The 26,307-nt window shown below is 38.5% G+C and overlaps 1 protein-coding gene across 1 annotated transcript; it reads right to left on the bottom strand.

Moving 5' to 3' along the window:
* Positions 1-400: 400 nt before the first annotated feature.
* Positions 401-26,094, bottom strand: LOC139735669 (calmodulin-like). The gene is made up of 6 exons (XM_071646420.1): positions 25,742-26,094; positions 12,663-12,693; positions 11,061-11,210; positions 2,830-2,956; positions 1,882-1,997; positions 401-474 (listed from the first exon to the last, which is right to left on the bottom strand). The coding sequence occupies exons 1-6, from the start codon at positions 25,742-25,744 to the stop codon at positions 401-403; spliced, it is 501 nt and encodes a 166-aa protein (XP_071502521.1). The 5' UTR covers positions 25,745-26,094.
* Between the last annotated feature and the right edge of the window lie 213 nt (positions 26,095-26,307).

Raw genomic sequence — 26,307 nt, 5'->3', positions numbered from 1 at the left:
GTGTCAACAAAAGCGTCCGAACCGTAGATGGCGCTGTGCTGTGAAAAATTGAATTGATGGTTGACTTTGCAGGAAACTCGCGTAGGTGTAAAAGTAATTGCGCATCGAGGTATTTTGAGTCATGTAAATGGCATTTCTATAGGCAGGGTAGAGTTAGCCATTATTTTCGAGCACCGAAAAAAAAAACTCCAAACAAACATGAAAAACAACATCTTGAAGCCGTCACAGTTCCAATTTCAGTCGACTTTGTGGACAAGACACAATAAGATCGATGAAGATGGATCTTCATACGAAAGCTTTCTAGCAGTGGAAGCGGAAAGCAATATGCACAACGTTCACGAGGGTGAGATGAAAGTCCAGGTTAACACGCTTGTGGGGGCGCACTGACTTGGGCGAATATTCACTTTGCGCCTTCCTCCGCCGCCTCGGCAGTGTCTGGCAGTTTTATATTGAAGCCCATCACTGCTGCAAATTCTGCGGGGTTAAAATGAAGAAAGAGAGCTTGAAGTTATCAGGAATATAATCTGCGCACATTAATCCGTCATTGATAGCTATGATCTCGTCAAAACTACTTTCTAAAAATGCTGACAGGTCCTACTGGAGAAGTAAAAAGGGAAAAAAATCTGTTAATTGTGCTCACAAGATTCCTCGACACTCTCAGGGGGTGGGTGTTTGACTTAGTGTTATTGAATCAATATCCAACCCATCTATTTATAGTTATATTGCCTACTCTTGCACTAACAGACATACAGAAACCATACGGGTGGATGTCCGAGATAAACGAGTGATCGAAAACTTCAAAGACACATATCTGCCAATGACCAAACGATGAAGTACTTCATAGATATATTTAACGCTATGTCCAATGAGAGTATGACAAAGAATGCCCTATATATTGTACCCGAGGTTTCGAGTTACACATAATGATATCCAGAACAAACAACTGCTAATTCAAGGAGTTGTTTCACACTCCTAGCCTTCTACCTTTAAATTCTATTTACAAGTCAGAAGATGACGAAGATACTGAAAGATATGTGTTGAAATGCACAAGGCGCAGAAGAAAGAGGGCAAACTGGGGAGGGAAAAGGACACTCTCTACTATCTTTGGTAAAGGAGAAGACAACGAGAAGGGTATACAGAAACTTTTTTGTTTGGTTGGACACCCTATACTTTCTATTTCTACTCAACGCTCATTGGTACTTCAGCCATATCATAACTTCTGTCAAATTGTCTGACTTCCGTTGCCATTTCATCCATGCACAGACTGTTGTGATTTAAACGGGTGAAGAATTGTCTAAAGCTAGGGGATCTTTACTTCGTTTTGATTATTTTGACAAGCAGCACGTTGTCGCCTCATTCTTCTACAGTATTTAGTATAGCAGATGACCCTGATGTTACAGTGACTGCCAAGTGGAAGAATGCATCACGGCAGAATTACTACGTCCTGTCAGAAAGAACCCAGAAGATCTCCCCAAATGAAGAATAAGTAAAGCGTTTCATACATCCATCCATCCATTCATCCATCCTTCCATCAACTTGTCTGTCTTGCTATCTATCTGTCTATTAATATTTCTAATCATGCACTGATATGGACGTGTATTTGCATGTTTCATACAAAGATCTAGGGGTATTTTATGAAGCGTTTTGTTTGATAAAGTGGTCGGACAAATTTGCTCTCAGCCAATCAGATTTTAATAGCTTATGTCAGTTTGTCAGAAAAAAAAATGGGATCAAACGCTTCATAAAATGCCCCCCCCCCCCCTAGTCATGAAAGGATATAGATACACTAATGTAATGTATATCAACACTGGACAGAATTCAAGAAATTAAAGTTTGACAGACGTATAACAGTCACTCTAATAATACAGATGACGCCTTCACCTTCAAATTCGATCTCCCCGTTGCCGTTGAGATCGAAATCGGACAGCATCTCGTCAATGTCCTCCGCGGGCACGTCTTCGGGCACGGACTCAAGGGCGGCCCGAAGTTCCTTAGTTCTACCGAGAGCAGATAAATGCACACAAAATGTAAAGTTGACAATTTCCACCCTTTACAGAGGTATAGAGGATTGATACAATAAGAAGAACAACGTTTATCTCTAACTGCCAAGAATTCCCTTCTTATTTTTGACGAAATACAGCTTCAGGTCAGATATCTCAGGGGAGAAAAATTGACGTAATTTCCATTAAGAGTTGATCTAGGCAGGTTGATTTCTTGGTAGCCTTTTTTATAACCACCATTCCAAAGTGCAGCTGACATTGTGTGCAGGTAAGTTAGTAATGACGATGAAAGATTTATTTCAAAATGCGACGTAAAATCTGATGTTAATAAAATGGTATGGTTATTTTATATTTTTCTTAATCCAAGACCACGTGTCGCAAACATAAACACCACTGAACATTAAGATTTTAGTTCCGTTCCTGTATATTTTACACTCATTCTTTCTTTCTTTTTCTCCAAGCCACAACTGTACTTGCTACAAATCTTACAATAATGAAAAGAACAGCATCACGTTGACGTATCATAGTGTGATCATAATTCATTGGGGATATTTCTTTCTTTCTGCGTACAACGTGGACATTTAAACTCAATGTAACGAGACATCCAGAAATTATGAAACTAAAATCACCTTTTGCATCTATTTACACAAACGTTTTTTTTAATCATCACGCAAGAACATGTTGCAAACACTTTCTAAACACTTTTCTAAACCGTGTCACTGGCTCTGACATGAAGACAGTAAAATCTTGACGAGGTAGAGAAATCCTACGTGGTGCATATTAAAGATAAAACTACATTAGATTGATGTCAATCAGGTGGTGGTTTTACCTCATGATACCAGTTCCTTCCTTGTCGAAGACGTTGAACACGTACTGGATATCGCTTGCCTCGTCTGCATGGCGAAGCTTTGACATGATCAGCAGGAAGTCGGTGAAGTCCAGGCTGGGTCCTCGACCTGAAGTTCGACACAAACGTACGCATGGAAGCAGAACCATTAAAGAGGGCGCCCTTTTAAGCCGGTTCGGAGTTACATTGTAGCTCATGTGCACGTGGGTATACCAGTTTACCAATGTCCTTTCTTTTTTTTTTCTCAGTTGGTTTGGCACTCGTTTTCAAAGCAACACAATGCATAAGTTTGCACGACGTTACAATTTATGAAATTCATGAGTCACGTTTAAACAAATGATGAACTTGCGTAGACTAGGTGGCCAGCGCGGTCCGTCAATCAACACTTGGAAAAGAATCCAGTTCATTATTTTGCAATGACTGTATTAACGATCTTTTTCTATTGATATTGCCAAACACAGATGTTCCTGTCATTCTGTGAATGTGCTGACAAGCACCGCCTATAACGATTGATCGAATAATAATTACATCACAAATGCTTATCTCAGTGAATAAAAAAAACAACAACTATATGCTCTGTGGGTATAACCTCTTTCTGCTCATGTGCGAAGTGGACCTCCGAACTGGCTTGTACAAGTTACTGTAACAACAGCAGAGACCAAATCGCAATAGTTTCTGCCTATACCTAGGTAGGAGACTTCAGAACTATAGAAGGACAAACGTTTGGCAGCGTTACAAAGCAGACTTTGTTTGCCAGAACTATTATGAGGGAGTGGCAAGGAGGGTGTGACAGAAATAATGAATGTTATTATCATTTTTCTTTCTGTCTTTATTTCATTCTTTTTAAAGTTTGCCGCGGTGTAACAGGAGGTAATATATTGTACGTCAGTCGGATATTCCGGGATCATCCGTTTGCGTGTGTGTGTTTCTTCCATTATTACGCAGTCTTCCTGGGAAAAACTTACCTATACTCGCCCTCCCGTAGCTTAATCTCCTTTTACGTTCTTTCAAGTGTAAACGCTTAGAAGCACTGTCATTAACACAATACCAGTATATACCTGCCTGCCTTTGTATAGCTATTCATCCATCTGTCTACATACGTATCTATTTACTTATCTGTCTGTTCATAAATCTATTCATTTATCTATCCATCAATCAATTATTGCATGTTTTAGGGAGGAAAGCTGTGATATGCTCATTAATAGCTAATGATTGTTTTTTCCTCGGTATTTGGTTGGAATCTGGAGTAACTATAAGATTCACAAGGTAGAATAAACTTATTATTTTCTTTAAATGTAAGAACAAAAGTATGCAAACATGGGCGGGAAATTATGCAAACATGCGTGGGAACATGAACAAATAAAACTGTACAATCACAGATCAGGTAGTGACCTTGAGTAAAATATTGTCCAGTCACGAATATTGGTCCGTACCGCGGATATGGTTCCGTCAAGTGTAATGAGGATTATCATGGATACACTAAGATTGAAAAAACAAACAAAACAAATAAGGTACCGAGTAAATATTCCTACATGCCTACCTGACAGTGATTACACACGGTGTCTCACACAATGCGGAGACATCTCCACATCCACCCACTGAACTATATTTGGCTGCAGACAATCGATTGTTGTAATGCAATAATTGTTCACATCGCTTTCACAGGAAAACAAAGGGACTCAGACACAACACATACCATCCTTTGGGGCCGCAAAAATGCATGATTTGTGTTACGTTTATTTGTTTGTGTGTTGTTTTTGTTCGTTTGTTTTTTGGTGGGTGGAGGGGGAGGGGGTCATAGTTAGTATTCACACGGAATTGCTACCGTGTTACGACTAAGGGCTTGCTGAACAATGTTTCAACGCCTGTTTCGACCCTACTGCTAAGAAAACAAAACAAAACCGCCAAACCCATAACACATGATTTATGGTGAATTGCAGTAAAAGAGAGTTTCTGCTCCACTGATAAGTCAGACAGGTTAGACTTCGTCATGGGCTGTGATGCTATATGTAGCTGCTACAAGCTACTTGGGAGGGGGCGGGTTTGTGAGCCGAGTCAATTCAGAGTCTCGGTTAAACGAGGTCTATGACTGCAATCTAATGCCCCGTCACATAGACATCCCGGATCACCCGGACCACCCCGGATATGATCCGAGGAGAGATCCGTGTTTGTTTGTTTGTTTGTTTGTTTGTTTGGTTTATTTCTGCATTTTCTTTCTCCGAATACAATTGCAAATGAAAACAAAATGATACAGATACATACAAATCAATACAAAAAAAATCATTTGCGTAACAACATTCAGTCTGAAGTGGCATAATTATGAATCAAAATAACATATTAAGGCTTACAGTATCTAATAACAAAGGAGAAATCAATACAGGGGACCGTCATCATAAGCAGAGCTTGACGTGGATGAGGCCCTATCTGAATATGTGATACCAATGTAATACAACACCAATTATATATGTACTCATAAAACTCTTAATCTTAATACACGCCGGGAGGCGTGTTTTTTTTAGACGGCGCAGATTGGGGACCCTAAAAATCTATTGGGGACCCTATCCCTAAACCTAACCCTAATCCTAATCCTAACCCTAACCATCAAACCCTAACCCTAACCCTAACCCTAACCCTAACCAAAAACCCTAACCCAACGTTTTTCCCATAGGTTTAACACGCGCCATGCCCCAATCTTTGCCGTCTTAAAAAAAAAAAAACGCCGCCGGGAGGCCAACACGGCAACTTTTGGAGGTCAAAAACATCCGGCGTCATCCGGGGATTGCCGTGTTGGCAGAGCAATCCGGGGTGGTCCGTGTGGCTGCCGTGTAGCTGCCGTGTTGATCCGTGTAGCTGCCGTGTTGATCCGTGTAGCTGCCGTGTTGATCCGTGTAGATGCCGTGTTTGTCCGTGTAGATGCCGCGCTCTTCCGGCCTTATCCGTGTAGCTGCCGTGTTGATACCGTGTGTACAGTCATACCAACATCCCGGATCTCCCCGGACGTCCCCGGATCTCCCTGGATCACCGTGTAGATCCTTGAACGTCCGTGTTTATATGTGACTGGGGCATTAAGCTTTCACCTGAAGTCCTCGTGTGGGATCAGGTGACAATGAAATACCCCCTGTGTGTATTGCATCTCCATGAAAAGCTTTACCTCTCCTTTTCTTCCCTTTCCATACACTTACCCTATTACTAGTACATTACCTGTTCTCACAGAAGCGGATTGACTCGGTCCCAATCCGTATTTCAATAACTCGGCACAGTTGTACTTCGCTACAAGGAACGAAGTCGACAATTTAGAAGCACTATCTCTTTCATGGAATATTAATCCAATCGACGCTAAAAACAAATCAGTGGCGGTAGTAGTGTTTTGAAACAGTTCTTAGTCAAAGAGGGGACAAGTGAAAAGACGGCGGCGCTCCTTGTTAAAAGAGTAAAAATCGAGAAAAGGCTGGTAAATTTCAATTAAAAAATAACCCTATATATATGTGAACAAACGTTAACTTAATTGTTCATTCTGTTTGTGTTCGTTCAATGTTATCGTAAGGAATAGATTATATTCACCAACTCAAATGGATTTATATCTATTTAAACAAAGCACTAATGACTCACAGAGGACGGAGGGCTGCAATTAGGTAATAACCAACAAAAATCATGACTTCTACAGCATCTTAATGTACAAACCATTAGGAAGATTAGGAGGCAATGATATTATTACCGTCTGTAATCTGCATGAAATGATTCTGTGGTGACTATTATCATCGCTTCATGAAAACAATATGATAACACTTTGTAACAGGGGGATTATGCCTTTTTTCTAGTTCGAATTTTACATCCTATTTACCATTGTGCCGTTCTGTTCGTTTGGAGTTAGTCTAAAAATTCAAAGCCTCTCTAAAATCCTATTCTGGTTCAATGGAATCTCGTTCCATGATGATTCTGCTGAAGTGCATAGGTCTGCACATCAGAAATAATTTGATCAGATGCTTTTAACCATTCCCCCAAATTAGTCTTTCTTGCCTTTCGTAAAGTGTCAGCAGTGCCACCAACTGAAATTACGGTAACAATAGTGCCTAATAGTATGCATCATGCCATAAGCGGGTGCATCAGCTCACAACAGCAAGACGTGTTCCATAATATGATACAATTCTACATCTTTTCTTGTCAGAGATGCAACCCTAACAGAACACTTTCCGTGACTATCCTAATACTGGAGGATCCGAAGTGTAACCTTGCTATTGTGAGTTTGTATATTCGTAAAGACATTGTGGATATCATTATGTATTTTGATGCTTATTTCAGCTAACGTTTCTGTTGCACTGACATCACAAATGGCAAGAAAATTGTTTTTGGAGAGCGGAGCTTGGTGGGGGCAGAAAAAATTAACATAAAATGAATAAAAACCCGTGTAACATGTTTTGATCACACAGATCCAGAATATGGGATGTGTAAACATGTTCACATTAGTGGGAGTCAAATACGGACTTTGATGTCAAGGGACCTATAGGTCAATTTGAACAATGAGAGGTATTCAAGTTCTTTGAACGGCATGGCAGAAACCACATTGCGTGAGCAACATCATCTTTTGCGAAAATGTGACACAGAATACTTGGTTTGGTGCTGTGAGCTTATACTCAAGCCTTTCAGTTACTGAACATAACAGGGAACAGGGCCCTGTTTCATAAAACTGTTCGTAAAGTTACGAACAACTTACGAACGATTGGTGATCAGTTCTGATGTGCAATACTTATCAGAATTTCCATGATTCAGCACAAGAAGTGATCACCGGTCGCTCGTAAGTCGTTCGTAACTTTACGAACAGCTCTATGAAACACCCACAGGTTCTAACGAGGTTATATCTTTCTGTTCATTGTCTGATATCTCTATGGGCTCTCCTTGAAAGCAGAACTGCGTCATTCATGTTCTCTCCTTTTTTTTTCTCTTTCTCTCTTTATTTACGCTCCACGGAATAAACAAGATAGAAAGCCAACGTTGCCATGACAACAAAACAAGGTTGTTTCTCAATACCTCCGTGACTGTTTCAGTATACTACGCCCACTCATTTAACGTACGGAGATTGCTTGCCGAGGGTCGTTGAATTTATGTCTGATATTTGCACTGTTCTGGTTTGAATATTTCGTCGACAATGACAACCCCCCCCCCCCCCCCCCCCCATCAGTGCAGAAACGAGCTAAATATTGCATTTCCCATGCGGGATCGTTGTGTTCTTCTCGCCTTACTAGTCAAGCGCAGCATTTTGCACAAGAGAACACAACGTGTCAAAGGCAGAAGGAAAAAGATTTTGGAATTGCCATCGTATTGCCGTCAATATGGAATGTTTGATCAAAGCAGGCACAATCTGCACAAAATGACTAGACAATACACCATGCACAACATAACGCGCGTCCTCATCAAAGCAAACCTGGACTTTGAGAATCCCTCTCTTTACCCGCGTCATCAAAACACTTATACCTTCTCTAGGGGAAAAGAATTAACCCACCCCCCCCCCAAAAAAAAAAAACAACAACAACAACACAAAACAAAACACAAAACAAAACAAAACAAAACAAAACCCAGAGCTCTTTAGCAGACATCGCTGCACATCTATCTCTTTGATGACGACATTAAAGTGTAATCATCATAAAAACTGTTGTTGCTTTTTTTGGCAATATTGACCAAGTATCATACATTCAGCTCCCAAACGAAAACGGAGCGGAACAGAATTTAGTTTCAGAGAGTAGCGGATACTCTTTCCATAAGCGAACTTAGTTTCTTGTTTTGCAGGATACTCCTCAAATGGAAACTGACACACACACCGTAACACACGGGTGACACACAAACAAAAAAACAAAACGAAATAGGTCCATGATACGCGGATTTCCTTGTATCTACAAGGTACAATCTCACGCGATCAAGAAGACAAGAATTAAGACGATGACAATAACATTATACAAATGTGGGCGATCTGTAAGGTATAAAAACCTGTGAACCGATAAATGCACATTACAACTATTTTCTCACAGACTTGACTGAGTCAACCTTGCAATATATTGTGTAAATATAAAGAACGTATGAACAGTATGCAAACGTTAACCAAAAAGATTCTTGATCGAGTGCAACTTCCTCAAAATAAGTACTGACTGATTTTGCTATAACACACATTTCCCATAGACACCTGCCCGGCATACTCGGGACTAGTGTTCAACGGGTTAACATTACAGAATATATCGGTCTTTGAGCATATAATATTTTTAGTGATACCGGAGCAATCAATCACCCTTCTTCTTTATTTCTTCTTGTATTTTTCCGTTTGGCAAACGTGATCATCTGAACGGGCTGGTTTGATGATGCGACTGAATGATTCACGTGACCAGTATTCGACCCATCTTCCTGTCACCTGGGCGGCGTATGTGTGTGTGTGTGTGTGTGTGTGTGTGTGTGTGTGTGTGTGTGTGTGTGTGTGCGTGTGTGTGTATCAGCTCATTGTTAAGGTTGGCGCCAGAAAGAGGTCTTCAAGTGTTACCAAATCAGCATAGTTAGCCACAATTTGGCACATCAGCATCATTTCGGTAAAGATGTCTTTTGCTGTTTAAACAAAAAAAGTTCTATAATGATTGCAGTTGCCACAACGGGACTTCACTGCGTAAGGCTCCCACGTTCACTGTAATTTCTTCACCTTGAGACAATATCAAACATGAAATCGGATCACATCGTCTTGACTGGCCACGGCGTTTCGTGGTAGCTGCGCATCCTTTGGGGTTTGGCCCAGTTTCAGGGGAACACCTAAAGAGGTGCTCTTGCCATCGATTGAACGCGTGTATGACAATGCTGCTTGCACCCAAACGGCGCCGCGCCTGTTCGGGCCTTGGTTGTAGTGTATTGTGGATGCAAACATGTTTTCAAACAAACTTTCAATGTCGTTTTGCTTTGTTTATCTTTTCCTCAGGTCTGATACCTCTTCAGTTCTATTTTCTTGATGTCGACAGTTTCTTAAAGGGAAGGTAAACCCAAAGAGCAATGTGGATTGAGCGAAAGCAGCAACATTAGTAGCACACATCAGTGAAAGTTTGAGGAAAATCGGACAATCGATGCAAAAGTTATGAATTTTTAAAGTTTTGGTGTTGGAACCGCTGGATGAGGAGACTTCTAGAGGATATGACGTATGAGTGGACAACAATACAGAGAAAATATAAAGGAAATTCAACAAAAAAAAAATCACTTTTCTAGAATTATGAAAGAGCAATGGACCAACCGCTTTCAAAAAGCAGGGGGAATAATTGCTACCCTTAACATAACATTATGTCAATATCAAGTTGATGGAATTTGTAATTTTCATGAAAAATGGATTTTTGTAGAATTTTCTTTATATTTTCTTGGTTTTGTTGTCCACTCATACGTCATAACCTGTAGTAGTCTCCTCATCCAGCGGTTCCAACACCAAAACTTTAAAAATTCATAACTTTTGCATCGATTGTCCGATTTTCTTCAAACTTTCACTGATGTGTTCTACTAATGTTGCTGCTTTCACCCAAACAACATTGCTCTTGGGGTTTATCTTCCCTTTAAAAAACTTGTTGCATTTTGTAATGATGAGATTTTGCAATCAAAACTAATTGTCTGCTTGTTCCAACTATCAGGAGACGAGCTCTTTCAGGAATAGCTATCTATATAGCAGAAACCTAGTGTTCCATTACTATATAGGTGATGATCTATGCAAATGTGGGACTTCCTTGTTAGTGTAAACTGTTATGTATTAGAAAAGCAAAGTATATACTCTTACTTCGCACTGAGATTATAAGTCAGTGGTTTAAGCTCTGTACCCTAGTCGATGTCGATGTGGAAGACGAGTCATCCAGGTTCAACGTCACGAGCTCGACATCCTTGAGTCATGCAGCCCACGAGTAATACAGCTCACGAGTCATTATACAGCCCACGAGCTAGACACTATTATATGAACAAGGCCCACGAGCTATTCGGTCCACGAGGTGGACACTAGGCAAAAAAGACCCACAAGCTCGACATTACATTACGGGGCTTTAATTTGCGCATAGTGTCGAGCCCGAGGACCCTTTTTGCCTACTGTCGAGCTCATGGGCCTTATTTGCCTATAGTGTCGAGCTCATGGGCAATATATGACCCGTGGGTGTTGAGTTCGCGGGATGACCCCGACACCCATGGTGAGGTCTCCCCATGCCGGCGGCTGTGATTATACTCACTATCGCTGATTTCCAGCAGCTCGTTGATGATTTCACTGAGTTTTTGATCCGAAGGGTTTTCTCCCACGGATCGGAGCAGGAACCCGAGCTGTTTGAAGTGGACGAGGCCATTCCCTTCTCTATCGAGCAGCTGGAAGGCGTTCTTGAACACTAAAAATAAAAAGCAAGTTGATCTTATTTACTTTTGCCGTTTTGCTTGCTCACTTTCGTTTCCAATGATTATCATTCGCTTTAACTCTCATCTTCGCCTCTACTCATTCACAAGGACTTTGCTGTATATATTCCTTATTTTTATCCTAAAATTACAAAACCTGTCTTTCAAGGTCTCTGAAATATAATTTTACTGCTTCTATTATTCGTGATACTTCAAGGTATATATATCATGATGTTATTTTTTTTTATAACTGACTTATTCAAGGTCATAGGTGAGGTAAAACATAATCTTTTACATATATACGTATAATTCAAGAAGATAGTCGATGTTATCATCACCTTAATGACTTAACAAACCAATCATGTGAGTCAAATTTAGATGTAACAAATACAACTTGTTGTATTTTTTTTTATTAGACTAGCTCTTTCAGCGCAGTATTCAACTGGAGTCTATATCTCAACACTGTTTAACACTGAAATTTGGCTGACAGCAAAATTCAGCCCTAAATGACACTACCGAGCTAAATGGCGTGCAAACACTTCAACTCACAGCAATGCCAGATCTTGATCCAGCTTCAAGTGGTTATGACATTTACAAGAGTACCAGCGAGTAGAAATTTAATAGGGCCAAAATGATTGGACTTTGGTTAAAAAATACACACAAACACACACACACAAAACCCCGTCGCTTAAATATCACAATTCAAGAGTACTCCGTTTTCAGTGAATTTCAATATGAATTTTACAAGTCACAATAGACAAGAAAAAAATCCTTTAATTGCCTTTAATGAATGATATTTTAATGTCAATGATGCAGACTGAATGGTCCAAGGTTTCTCGAGGTCGACACTATTAATGAGTCCATTAGAGCCAATCACGAGGTCAGAACACTTAACAACTTTTTTTTTTGTTTCGAACTCCAAATTAATCATTAAAATCTGGCAAATGTTTGGTGTATACACGCGATTGCGTTTTTTTGAAATGTATATTTTTTATTCGTTGTATTTAGTATACAACTTTTTCAACAACTGCGTTGTTGACTGCTGTGGTAGAGGCATGTGGGAAGATTAGTTTTGGAGCGTATTCGTTTGTCTGCTTATTGTGTGTATGTTGTGTATGTATCTGTGCATGCATGCATGTGCCTGTACTAGTATGTAGCCTAATGATGTATGTAGTGTATAATAATGTGCGTATCGTTATGATAATTATGCAGGTATATATAGCAAACCTATGCCTGTATGTATGAATATGTACCTATGAGGCTATTTGTATGTATTTATGCCCGTGTGTATGAATTTAGGCTTGTACCATATGAAGCATGATTATATGCGTGTGTATACCATAATATATGTATGTACATGTAGATATGCATGTGATTGTATTCAATGTGTACATTAAGTTGTACAAATAGATAGGTGTATTTGTTTACATTCAGAATTCGTTTCGTACCTTCAATCTCCTCTTCCGTAAAGCGGTCGGCCTGTATGACACACAACACACAGAAATATATAGATAGAAAGATAGATAGACAGATAGATAGATAGATAGATGGATAGGGGGAGGAGAGGAGGGAAAGAAAAAAAGTTATAATAGAAGCCATTGCGTATAGTAATGAGGTAATTCATTTTGGGAATAATACAAGAATAAACCTATATATTATGTGTATACAGTCGTATCTTTGATCCAATGAATCATATCTGAAAAAATAGACAGGCACACACACACACACACACACACACACACACACACACACACACACACACATACAATCCAACAAAATATGAACAAATACGTTCGTTCGTCACAAACACGCACTATCTCTATAATCATATACGTGGTTGTATAAAGATTACTCAAGGGTTTAGAGCTTTACAACCAGGCGACAAAGGAAAGGGGTTATATGGATCCTGCAACCTAGTTACTGAACGTAGGTGAACCCATAGCAAAAAAGAAGTCCGCCATCGATCAGACGAATAACGAACCCGAACTAAATGCTTAAACCTCGGCCAACTTTGTTGACTATCGGCACAAGAGAGGGATTGTGCAATGAAGTTTGCTTTCAGAAGCTAAAAAGAAGGTCATCTCAAATAATGCAGGGGCTGGTGGAGTCACGGTTTGACACAGTTTAAAAAGATCATCAATTGTTAGCGATTCCCAAAACCTGACATTTAAAAGCTATCCATGTAGACAGAGCTGTATAATAGCTATTGTATCATGGTCACAGAGTAGGCTATACCTCCCTGGCTATATATAGTTACCAACAAGGACTATAAACCCTTTCCCCTTTCTCTCCGTCTAAATATCGATCTATCCTTCTATCTTTGTGTGTATATAGTATGTATAAACATAATTTTATTATGAATTATAAAAGATAAAAGGACAATGATAACGTATTACAATCTCTCTCTTTCATATTTTGTGTACTTATTGAATAAACACGTAAACTATTGAAAGTAAGACCCGCATCTTCATGCAGTATATACAATAAATGTATACGGTATATCTATCACCATATATATTTGAATGGACAAAAATGTAATAACAAAGTGTGTGTGTGTGTGTGTGTGTGTGTGTGTGTGTGGGTGTGTGTAGTATCCACTATCATTACTTTTTCGGGAAGAGTGAACTGTTAGAAACTTCCATTGTACAAGACTTACCTGCAGGTCTTCCGCAAAGAAGATTATGGAAGACAAGAGAATTATAATGAAAACCGATGGCAAAGGGGCACACAGAGCATCGCTGCTCACGACACGTTCATAGTGGATGAGATTTTTACGGCAAGATATACACCGCTGAGAAAAGAAAGCTTACATTCTTTTCCGAGGGCATTTAAGTCTCTTTATACTGAAGTGGTGAAGGACGATTAGCACACTTGATGCCTGTTATGTTTGCCAAGGAAGAGATTGTGCACCACTCGTGCGTAATCTTTCTCAGCCAGCCCTCTTATGACTGCGCAAGTGGTGTCTTAGCGTCTTTCGTAGTCGTTCTCATTATTTGCAGGTACGAGTTCTTCTTTCAGAATTAAATATGAAAAGAAACTAACAATTTTGATACTGCCTATATGCCAGTGAGTTCTTTGGATGAATTAACCTTCAGTTTAGTATTAATCCTACATAAAGAAATGTATGCTGTCTGGCTGAAAGAAAATGATGTGCGAAATACATTTTACACTTAAATAAAAGCATAAACATCCTCCTCCGTTTATAATACCTCTCAGGAGATCACATTGTTTTGAAAAATACTTTTATTCTTTTGTATGGTACTCTAAATGCTGACAAGTTTACCTTCTAATTTTACTACTGTGTGTAAGTAACAGGTAAAACAAATACTTAAGTTGATAATCAAGAAGGGTCCTGAGAATTTTCTAATTTTACCACTTTGTAAGTCACAGGGAAAACAAATATCCCGGCCAAATTCGCACTTTTTTCAGTCCAATTCCTAATTGCTGCATTCAATTTAGCACAATTAGCCTAGATAGCATGCTCGGTATTTCAATTTTATAATCTTTTCATTCAAATTTATTTTGGAGCATTCAAAATATCTTTAACATCATTCGAATCAGCACTTTTTCAGTTCAAATTCGTAAGACAAGCATCATTTCGCAAATTGTTCATTCAATTTAGCATGATATAGTCACGTGATCACGTATACGCTGCGCTCGTTTATTGGAATTCATTCTTGGGCATCCAATTTCGCATTTACTGCAGTCAATTTAGCATTCACGTTTATGCTTTTATTCCTTTCTTCATTTTCATTCATCATAGGTACTGTTTGCAAGCACCATGACATTTAATATTTTCGTATTCATTCTTTATTCTGATATCATCTTTGCAATAGTACTTTCAAAATATATGTAAGTGTTTATAATGTTCGATAGCATTATTTCATTCACAGATACATTAATCTTAAGTTTGTTTTGACATTGATTGGGAGAAGGAGGTTTCAATTTACATCGTTATTATTTCTTTCATCATGGATTCTGCATGTTTCATTATTTTCATTTGGTGAGTTGAGTTGAGTTTGAGTTTATTTATATTTAACCACGGTAAAAAAGGCTTGCTATCAGCTATAAGCTGTTTTTTCTGCAAGGCCGTGAAATGATAACAAAACATAGATATCATACAATGAAGAGGATGCACATAAAAAACACAAAATAATCATTACAAACGAACGCCAGAAAAATTGAAAAAAGTGCTATACTGCTTTGATCACCATTAGGAATAAAGTTCTTGGATCAGCTCCAGGCATCAATTTGTCAAGGTTATTACCCTCAAATGCTTCTATGATTCTTTCCCTGTCTTTTTAAGAGATACGCCTGTATCTAACTTGTGCTGCCATGACTGGACATGAGAAAGTGAAGTGAATCTATGGTACTTCTGCATGTATAGTTCTGATAACATGTATGAAGGAAAAGGGGCGTTACAGAACAACAAACTTGAATTGTTTAGGATCAAAGATACCTTGACTATATATGCTTGACAGTGTGTGGATGAACCAAAAATTCACACTTAAATACGTAAAATCACGGTTCTCATCTTTTCAAAATAGAAATAACGTTACGCCAATTTGAATGAACATGTTTGGAATTTGACTGTCTATACGCGAAATTGAATGACTGAAATACCATTTGCCGCCAGTGCTGGCGAATTTGAATGACTGAAGAGCACGTCCCAATTTGAATGCCCGTTTTACGAATTCGAAAGGCACATGTACGAATTTCATTGATCGAAATGCTAAATTGAACGAACAAGTTTCAATTTTGAATGACAGAATGTGTAGTGACCAGGATTTTTGCTAAATTGAATGAACCTTTTTATATCAAATGGACTGACAAAAGTGCGAAATTGGCCGGGAAAACCTATACTTAAGTTGATAATAAAGAAGGATCCTGAGAATTTTCCGCCGTCGACAAAGTGTTAACGTCTGGCACATTCCCTCGTGGTTTTTTTTTTTCAATCTCTGCTTCTGAAAAATTCATCCCTGCAATTGTCCCTCTTTGTGTTTGTTCGTATAATATGACTATCATATAATATTATGATATCTGACAGTTTTTTGTAACCTGATCTTTGTCCTTCTCATGTTTTACCGTTGCCTCTTGTACTCTTGACATTCATCCTCCGACATTTTTATCCCTGTCATTTTTACTCTTAATGACACCCCCCTAATACATTTACCTCTGAAATTTAGCCCTTGACATTTTCATCCCTGACATGTTGCCCCTTATATATATATATATATATATATATATATATATATATATATAATATATATATATATATATACTCTTAAAACATCCGAGTCAGAACTGACGTCAGAACTGACCCGAAACTGGGTCTGTTGGGGTCACACACCGTTCCGGGTAAAAAATGACTTGAAATACCACGAATGGGGTCACCTTGACCAAATTCATGACTCTGAATGGGTCATATCTGACCCCATTCCTTGTCATTTCTGACCCGGAACGGTGTGTGACCCAAACGGACCCAGTTCCGGGTCAGTTCTGACTCGGATGTTTTAAGAGTGTAGATATATACATACATGTATATATATATATATATATATATATATATATATATATTTACCACCGTCATATTATTACCCATGAAGTTTTACCACTGACATTCTTTTTTCTTGGCATTGATTACTCATAACTTCATCGTATGTAGTTGCAATGATGGAAGCTACACACAGAGAAATTACGGTTCTAATTTGCACCCTAGAGGGTGCATATCGTTGTAACACCAGCGGCTCCATTTAGGGTTCTATTTTTAGGGGTGCTTATTTAGCACCCTATATTTAACACCATATATGGTGCATATTTGCACCCCTCCATTGGGTTCCCTTTCTGCACCCAATAGGGTTCATATCGTTGTAACACCAGCGGCTCCATTTAGGGTTCTATTTTTTGGGGTGCATATTTGCACCCCTCCATTGGGTTCCCTTTCTGCACCCCATAGGGTGAACAAAAATTCAGGTGCAAATTTGCACCCTTTCTGGTTCATATCGTTGTAACACCAGCGGCTCCATTTAGGGTTCTATTTTTGGGGGTTCTTATTTAGCACCCTATATTCAACACCCAAAAAGGTGCAAATATAGACCTCTATACAGGGTTCCTCTTCTGCACCTCATACCTGCACCCATTATGGTTCATATTGTTATTGTTGTAATTTTGCACCCTATGGGGTGATAAAGTCACCGCAATATAGGATGCAATACAATTTGCACACGTCTCTATATAGGGTTACCTTTCTGCACCCCATATGGTGAAAATTATAACCTTTTTGTTAAAACCAAAATAATTATATACTGGATGCCTTCACTAACTTCACAAACAATTACCTAAGGTCTACTGGATGCCTTCACTGACTTCACAATTAACTAAAGTAACACTCCAGACATGAAGCAAAATAGCATGCATACAGTAGATTTACACACAGTTTCTCAGTCAATTAAATCCACAATCTTTCGAAAACTGAAGTCAGAGACTTCAATTCAACAACAAATAGAACATAAACATGATGAATACAGTGCATACTTACATATAGATTATTAACATTTTAATATATGTCTCATGGAAGAGGGACAATTTAACAGCGATTTTCTTTTTCATGGTTTACTTTAAAGTGAACATGAAATATACATTGTATTTCTACAAATTCTTATACGAGATGCATGTTTTGTCATAAAAAGGGCAATGTAAATCCAAAATGTATGAAATTTGGTCAGTGCATTGAATAAGAAAAATAATATTCGTTCTTTCCATCACATGATTACCTTTTCTTCTTTTAAAGGAAGTTACCACATTGACAAAAAGCACTAATTCTTTTTATTAAAAAAATCCCTGAAGCTTGCGCAGAGTAATAGTAAACTATGTGACAAATATCTTTCACATTGTCCTTCTACTTCTAGAATGGATCATAGATATGCACCTTGAATTTACCGGTACATCTTACGGTAATCAAAAGCACCTTTATGACGCTCTTAGACATTAACAGCGATATGTCAACTCTGATTGCTGGTACACAAGTTATTGCCAAAACAATGAAGGGTATGGCAAAGTTCTGTCATATATATTTGAAACTCACTACTTGTACTGACATATTCCATCCAATTCCAAGATTGAGAGCTTGCAAATGTGCCCCATTATACAATTAGTATACTTCACATTTTGTTTTTCATATATAATTACACCAATGATAAGAATGGTGAAAAAAAAGAATAAAAAAATGAAGAATGCACATCTAAATTTGGTTACTTTTTTATGCACACAGCTAAAGATATGTCCCAGTTATAAATCTTGGGCAGAATAGCACATCTAAAAACACTTTTCATTGCATCAAATTAACATTAACAATTCCACAGAAAATGTAAACTCAGAAAGGGAAAATAAGGTTAACCAATCAGTGGTATTACAAACTGGACATAAAGAGGAAGGAATATGTCTTGTGAGACAAGTTTAAAAACAAATTTTTTGATACATTGTGGGTTTTTTTTTCAAGCGATGGAAACAAGAAGCACATTGTACTCAGAAGACCATAAATATAATTACACAATGTATGCAGTTTAGCCCCAACATTCAAAATATTGTAAAGAGCAGTGGATTTTTCACATTCATAAAGCAGGTATTGGTATTGGCACCATCACAAGCATAATGATCAGAAGCAAAATATATCATTATTACTATTGTTATTATTATCATCATTATTATCATTATTACTATTACCATTAATATTTTACAGATTTATGATCATGCATGAGAAATACCTCAAGTGTTGATGTATACAGTCTCACAACTCTTCCAATCATTTTAACACTTAATTTTCACCAAACCTTACACAAATATATCAGCACTTTATACAACCTACTTAAAGAAAGCTTAAAATTATAATCAGAGTTAGAGGGCAAGTCCACCTTCATATAGACCTACATGTGGATTGAGTGAATGTGCTGCAATAAGCCAGTCCGGAGATAGCTCATGTGCACAAAGGTACAAATGACCTTTCATTTTTCTCAGTTGGTTAGGCACTTCACTCAACTCAAAGTGACATAATGCAGCAGCTTGCCCACCATAGCCATTTATGGAACTCATATTCAAAGAAAGAATGAACCTAACCAGTGTAGATGAAGTGACCAGTATGGTTCGTCAATCAACACTTAGGGAATCATCTATTTTATCAAGAGCTGTTTTGAATATGTTAACAAACTTTTTTTGTGTGTTAACATTGCCAAATACCAGGCTTGCTGTCAAGTGGATGTACTGGCAGGCACCATTTATAAGGATTCCATGAATAATCCTAGCATTACAGATGCTTATCTCAGTGAAATTAAAAAAACAACCTGTCTCTCGGTACAAATAACCTTTTTTTTTCGCACATGCTCAAACTGGTACCCCGAACTGGCTTATACGATAAGAACACATCAGTAAAAAAATTGAAAAGCGGACATTCAATTCAAAAGTTAATAATCTTTAAATCATTTGTGCAGTCGCATGCGTAGAACAATTCAAGGAAAACCTAAAGAGAATTTCACATTTCTTTTCTCTTAGGAAAAACATGCACATTTCCTCGACAAGTCACTGACGTAAGGGCAATGATAATAGTTTCTGCCTTCTTAAAGAGTGAAGTCCAGTGTTCTTTTATATGCAAAAAAAGTAGATATGATATGTTGAGTTTTCTCAGGTTTTGGAACAAACTCTATTTTTCAATCCTTATATTATACATAAAGGGTTTGTGAGAAAATCATGCTTTTGTCAAGTGTCACAAAGCTACTCCACTTATGACATTGCATTGCCAGAGATTGCCCAAAATTGACATACATTGTGTGGCTGTCTACTACAAAAAACATCAGGCGACTTATTATTTTTTTTTTTTTTTTGGTTCTCTACTTAAACAATCAATTCAAAGTGTGCAGGTGTTGTTGAAGCACTGAGGCTATCGATGGTGAAGAAATATCTAAAATATGAACAATACAAACTAACCCCATGTTGTATAGTATGAAATATAATGGAAAGCATACTTTGAGTATTTTATATCCATTAGCAGATTCATATTTTCATCCATAATCCACCCCCCAAAAAAAAGAATAAGATAAAAGTGAATAGAAGTCAAGTTCTCTTAAGTTCGTTCTCTTGTATTTTTCTATTATATATTTCTTTAGAGTATTCTTGTAAATATTCAAGGCCAGTGCATTCTAAGAAAGGGAATAACCTGACAACAGTTTAAAAGACAGAATAAATAGTTATCATTATCTATGAAATTAAACATTTTCACATATATTTTGCAAAAGAAAAATGCTAATCTTCATTTCATGGAGTGGCTTCATGCTCACCCTCGGCTAAAAACAGGGAGTTGATTACTTTCTGGATTAAAATGGAAAGATGTTTCTAGAGCCGTGGTGTTTAGCAATTTTAATGGGGGGGGGGGAGATTCAATGTGACCCGTCTCAAATTTTATATGGTTTAAACATACATGACATATTATAGGAGTCTCATTATTATGCCTCCACCCTGAATGGTGCCGGAGGCATATGTTTTCAGGTTGCCTGTCTGTCTCCCGGTCTGTACGGATGTATCTACGGAAAAATTGATGGGCTTTCATCAAACCTGGTTCAGGGATACTACATGATGCTGATGATCTTATTGGCTTTTGGACTATATCTGCTAAAAGTCAAAGAAAATTTGAAAATAACTTTTTTGCTACTTCTCTAGTCAGGGAAATCGGTGTACTCGTGTGTACTGGTTGGTTGGCGCATTCAGTTGGGTACAGCAAGGTTTCATCCTCTGCTTTCACAGGAAAGCCGACTCCCAACTTCTTGTTCTCGTAGTCAAGGTATATCTGCTCCTCTGCTTCAGCAACCTGCAGCTTGGTCTCATAGCTAATCTCATCTTACGCTGCATAAGTCGAAACTCCTCGAGCTCTAGTTTTTGATGCGTTTCTATAGCAGCTGCTTCAACTGCCAAATAGTATGCCCTTCAGGCCATCACTCTCAGAAGAACTGGCATGGCTTCCACACTGACTCAACGAGGAACCAGGATTGACATCCTGAACATCTTCCATCTCCAGCTCTGGCATCCTATATGGCTCACCAGTCTCTCGAGGTTGACCTGCATCACTCATCCTGAAGACCATTATTGAACTTGATGCATAGTGAACTCGATGATAAATAATCAATCAAACACAGGTCCCTTTGGCCCAGTATGAGACCAAGCTAACACCATGCATCAGCATGGATCAGCAAGGTTCAACCTGTAATTGAATAAAAAAAAGTTCAACATACAATCAATATTGGAATAGGCCTACATGTATCTACCTGCTAAAGTATGGGATCAAGTGGTTGTACTTCTGAAGTGATTTACCGTTTACATTACATACCTTGTTTGTGTGACTAATATTTTATGTCATGTCTAGCACATGCAACTTCTCCAGTGGATATTATCTAAATTCACATATCGTGTATCATTGCTTATGCTCTGTGACTATGGCATTGCTAATTTATAACACACATTCTAGTTTCATTGATAGACAACAAGGAGTTAAGGCCAACCTAAATTTTCTGACTTCAATCTTCATACATGTCTTAAATTCTCCTAAATGAACCAGGAACACTATTTTTCTTCATTAGGCACATCATACATGCATACATCGTTCTTTCTGTCAACTTCACAGAAACCAATATCCAACTGAGCCTCAACTCGGCTCAAACGTAATAATTCCCATTAACGAAAATGATGCGACTATATCCGGTCACCTATTTACGTACATACCTTGGTAACTGCGTCCAGCAGCCCCATACGCATAGCGTAATTACGCTATGCGTATGGGGCTGTTGGTCGTAGTTAGTACCTTGGTTGAGGCTTTCCGTATTACCGTGCACTTTCATTGACTTATTCGCTATGCTTTACTGTAGGTATGATCGCACTTCTGACATGTTAGTACACATGTACCTCGATACAACTCTTTCGCATCAGTTTTCACCACTCAGCATTCTATGAGCATAATTTACACATATCATCATCGATTACTGTGAAATATTTTCAACGGAATTACAGTACAATTATCTACTCACAACGTTTGGCTCATCAAAAAGATTAATTCATCACCCCAACCTCACGGTCGTCTGTCCATTCCAAACGAGGAACTTCAGTAGTATGCACGTACGTATACCGCGCGACCTACGGCGTGGCGTGCGCATGCAATTTTAGCTTTGCCATTGACCAAGTGCTCAACGGTCCACGCGTGCACGCATAATACGTGTACTTGTACTCGTTTGCTTTCTCTCTATGATAACGTCATTGAAATGATATTCTTGATCCCGGTGCGAGAAGAAAAAACAAATGTTTAATTCAAGTAGTAATTTTTTGAGTACAGTATTACTGATGATACTGTTACTCTTTAACAACGTGTAGTTATATTTTCAAATAAAAATATACGATAATATCCAAAAATAGTGTGGCATTTTAAGCAAACACCATTCAACACCCACATGTCAGCTTTCGGGAAAGACTATGGAATGGTTCCAAATTCGAACCCTTAAGACTTGGCTCCCTTTAGGGTTCGGATTTGCACCCCTACATCCATCCCGAACCCTATAAGGTGCCACGTAGTTAGATTTGCTCGTAGGGTGAAAATAAGAACCCTAATAGAACCCTAATTTCTCTGTGTGTAGTGTCTCAGTGCTACCCTCCCCACGCAAAGTGAAGGTAAGAATGCTCATGAGAATTCGAATTAAAATCTTCAGTTCAGATTTAGTAACGCCCGAACGAGGGCACACATGCATAGGGTTTTGTTCCTCACGAAAAAAACAAACAAACAAACAAACCGCACCCGGATTTGATGGATGGGGTACTATCGCTCTTAAAAGAAATTAGCATTTGCTCACTAAGCTGCCTCGTATACCGCCTCACAAACCATGACTCGTTTCACCTGCCCTACAAAATAATGACCAACTTTGCTGAAGGTCTCGTGATAGAACAACTATTGTGCGACATGCACTTTAGACGAACCGGATCCAAAAGAAAATGTGAGTCACAGGTTCAACCCCTCTATTGATGAACCTGCAATAAAGTCTCAAGAGGAAATTGACCTGGTTAAACCAAAATTAATGACTTACCATATAGCAGTATCTGTTGTAAGGCATTGCGTAAAAATTACAACAGGAATCCAGCAATTCTATTGTTCATACGGCTGGATAAACCCTACCACATGTATAATAGGCATTTATTTACTACTGGAAAACATGTATACTCGTTTCGTTCGTTTTTATCCCTAACTCATATATTAGAATTACTTTAAAGCATTAAAGCTGGGTTTTTGCTTCACTGATCTGCAAATGGTAAATAATGCCTTTAAAGTCCCCGTGTCGTCATGTGGATAAAGAGACTACTGCACTTCATGACCAATGGCGTACTCATTATGGAAAACAATATGAAAAAAATATAATAATAATTATAATTATAATTAGACAAATTTGTATAGCGCAGCTACTATGTAAATATACTCTACTGCGCTGTGATGTAACAGAGCTCCTGTCACTGATTAGACACACGAAAAATAAATAACAAATTAATCAAAGGCTTCTGAAAAAAGATATGTCTTCAATAAAGATTTGAAGACAACAAGTGATGAAGCCTTCCTCACTTTCTCAGGTAATTTATTCCAAAGTTTTGGAGCAGCACAGCTGAAGGCACAATCCCCTAAAGTTACTTTCGTTTTTAAGTGAGATTGCTTTAGAAGCAACTTATCCTGTGTACTTCGTAAATTATATAAAGAGAATTCAACATATTTTCACTTTTAAAGCATAATGAAAGAGCACTCGACTTACAACATAAGTCAGTAATAATAACCTAAGTCAGTAACATCTCGCTGGAAAGTGTTCTTTGCATGAAAAATTAATTTTTTTGTGGAATTCTCCTTATATTTTGTTGTTGTCCAATATGGCGTAATGAAGCGAGATAGTATTCTTATCCAGTAATAACGGCACCGACATTTCGAAAATTCATGAACTTTTGATTTGATTGTCCAGTTTGCCTCAAACTTTCACTGATGTCCTCTTCTAGTAGTATTGCTGCTTTCACCCAAACCACAGTTACTGATTGGGCTTTGGTTCCCTTTAATATTTCACAATTGAAAACGGTCTTTGTCAGTCTAGGTCTGGTCATACATTGTATGTACAGACAATTAAGGTCTGTAATACAGGCATAGTCATTGCCCACATAGTCAACACAAGCAATGTCGACGACAGTTGTTCCTTGTTAATAGGCCTACCAACATTCACTGGCGATACCATGTCCATACATTTACAGGTACTTCGCTCAGAAACCCAAGGTTCCCAGGCGCTTGTGTCACAGTCACGGCAGTCATATCTTATTACTCTTGTGCTTGGAGTCCTTACGCTGGTATTGAATAATGACACTTATTAGTCATACGGGTATGTCATAAGATACGTCTATATTATGGGTATATCTTAGAGCTATATTGCGTAATGTCCGAGAAAGGTCTCTGATAGAGAAGTACTACACCAGGACAAGGCGACTGCAGACAATTATCATAGTGGAGAAACAGTGATATGATGTATATTTATATGCTCGTGAATTAGAACTACATATACCACAATAAAACAAGGTGCGATGTGATGTCTTGCAAGTCCAACACGTACGACTGTGGAGCAATGATTTTCCTTTTTGTATAGTTGTTGAAAGTATGCTACGGAACACACATCAAACCACTTCGCTACGCATGTTTTACCGGAACATGTAATGACCATGCATGTCAGGGCTTTGGAGGGTGGAATCAACCTACATGCCTGTACTATAGCCTAATTTGATAATAATACCGTATGTCTTGCTTCTGGGAACACTCTGACCTGTCACTATCAGCAATAGCGGATATACTCGCAAGTATAGGTCCTGTCCTCGACTGCCTATGTTTTAATCCTTCTGAATGAATATCTTGTTACTTAGTAGTTGGTTCATCAAAAGTTGATGGAATGTCTCAGTAATTTCACTGTGTTCCTGGTTGTTAAAATGTTATTTGTTGTGCCTGCAATACCCAGTGTTAAGGTCCTAACAATATGATTGACCTATCACAGAACCTCTTGCTCTGGCTTATTGTGGACGGCGATGCCGAGTGTAAAATCGGACCTACGGACCTGAATAGTTAGACACAATTAAGAAACTGACTAGACTTGATCACAAATAGGCTCCGACATGCATCGCATCAATCACGTAATCTTCTTTTTTTTTTCTATCTCTCTCTCTCTCTCTTTCTCCTATCGGACCTTAAGTGTGGGATAGACGTTAATACACGGCCGATATGCCACTGTGTACACTATAGCAATAAAAATACAGATGGCATCTTTCTCATGTTACACATTCCCATCAATCATGGAAAGTAGTTAGTAATTACATTTGGAAAATAATGGAAATATCCAACTACCAGATATAAATTCAAAAATATTGAAGACATTGCCATTTGAAAAAGGCGAAAAATGTATCCGCTTGGACACCAAATTGCAAAAGCCTTGAAACTTACCATTGCACTTCAATAGGAACCACCAACAGCAACACCTCTTCTATACCGCTATCAAGCAGTTAAAAGGCAATGCTGAGATAGAGGCCGTTGATTCTAGTACTTCATAGAAGGGGATTATGGGAGCTCCAAAGAGATACGAGTTCAGAGACACATGTAGTTGTTCCGATGAATGCGCAACATGCGCATGCAAGGAAGCGAGTTGTTTACAAATACTTTTTTACACCGCTTTTAAACAATTTGTACCTGGACCACCGGTCTACTGGTGACTTGCCGAACAACTGGCACAGTCGTTGCGCTGGTGCAAACGCTGTTAGTTATAGCAGCGGTCGTTTCGTGCTGAGCTTGCTTTGGCAATGAAGATTCTATTCGCACGTACCAGTAACTCTTTGTGATGGTGCCTAAACTACCATCACATTTCGCTCTGGTGGTCTCGGCTCCATTTTAGTTTCATGGACTCTTATAGGGCCTACATACATCACATACTCATGTGCTCTCTTTTGCGTATATTAAAAGCATGGCTTACTTCACGCATGAAATTGATGTGGGAAGAGAGACAGGAAAAGACC

Source organism: Diadema antillarum, unplaced genomic scaffold (assembly GCF_040938485.1).
Source record: "Diadema antillarum isolate AM-2024a unplaced genomic scaffold, OU_Dant_1.0 seq00000590_RagTag, whole genome shotgun sequence".
Lineage (NCBI taxonomy): Eukaryota > Metazoa > Echinodermata > Echinoidea > Diadematoida > Diadematidae > Diadema > Diadema antillarum.
This window is presented reverse-complemented; position numbering and strand designations above follow the sequence as displayed.

Coding starts and splice junctions, on each gene's coding strand:
- LOC139735669 (XM_071646420.1), bottom strand. Junction 2,957..11,060: donor GCTGCTGGAAATCAGCGATA/GTGAGTATAATC, acceptor GTCGAACTTCAG/GTCGAGGACCCAGCCTGGAC. Junction 1,998..2,829: donor GAAGGAACTGGTATCATGAG/GTAAAACCACCA, acceptor TGCTCTCGGTAG/AACTAAGGAACTTCGGGCCG.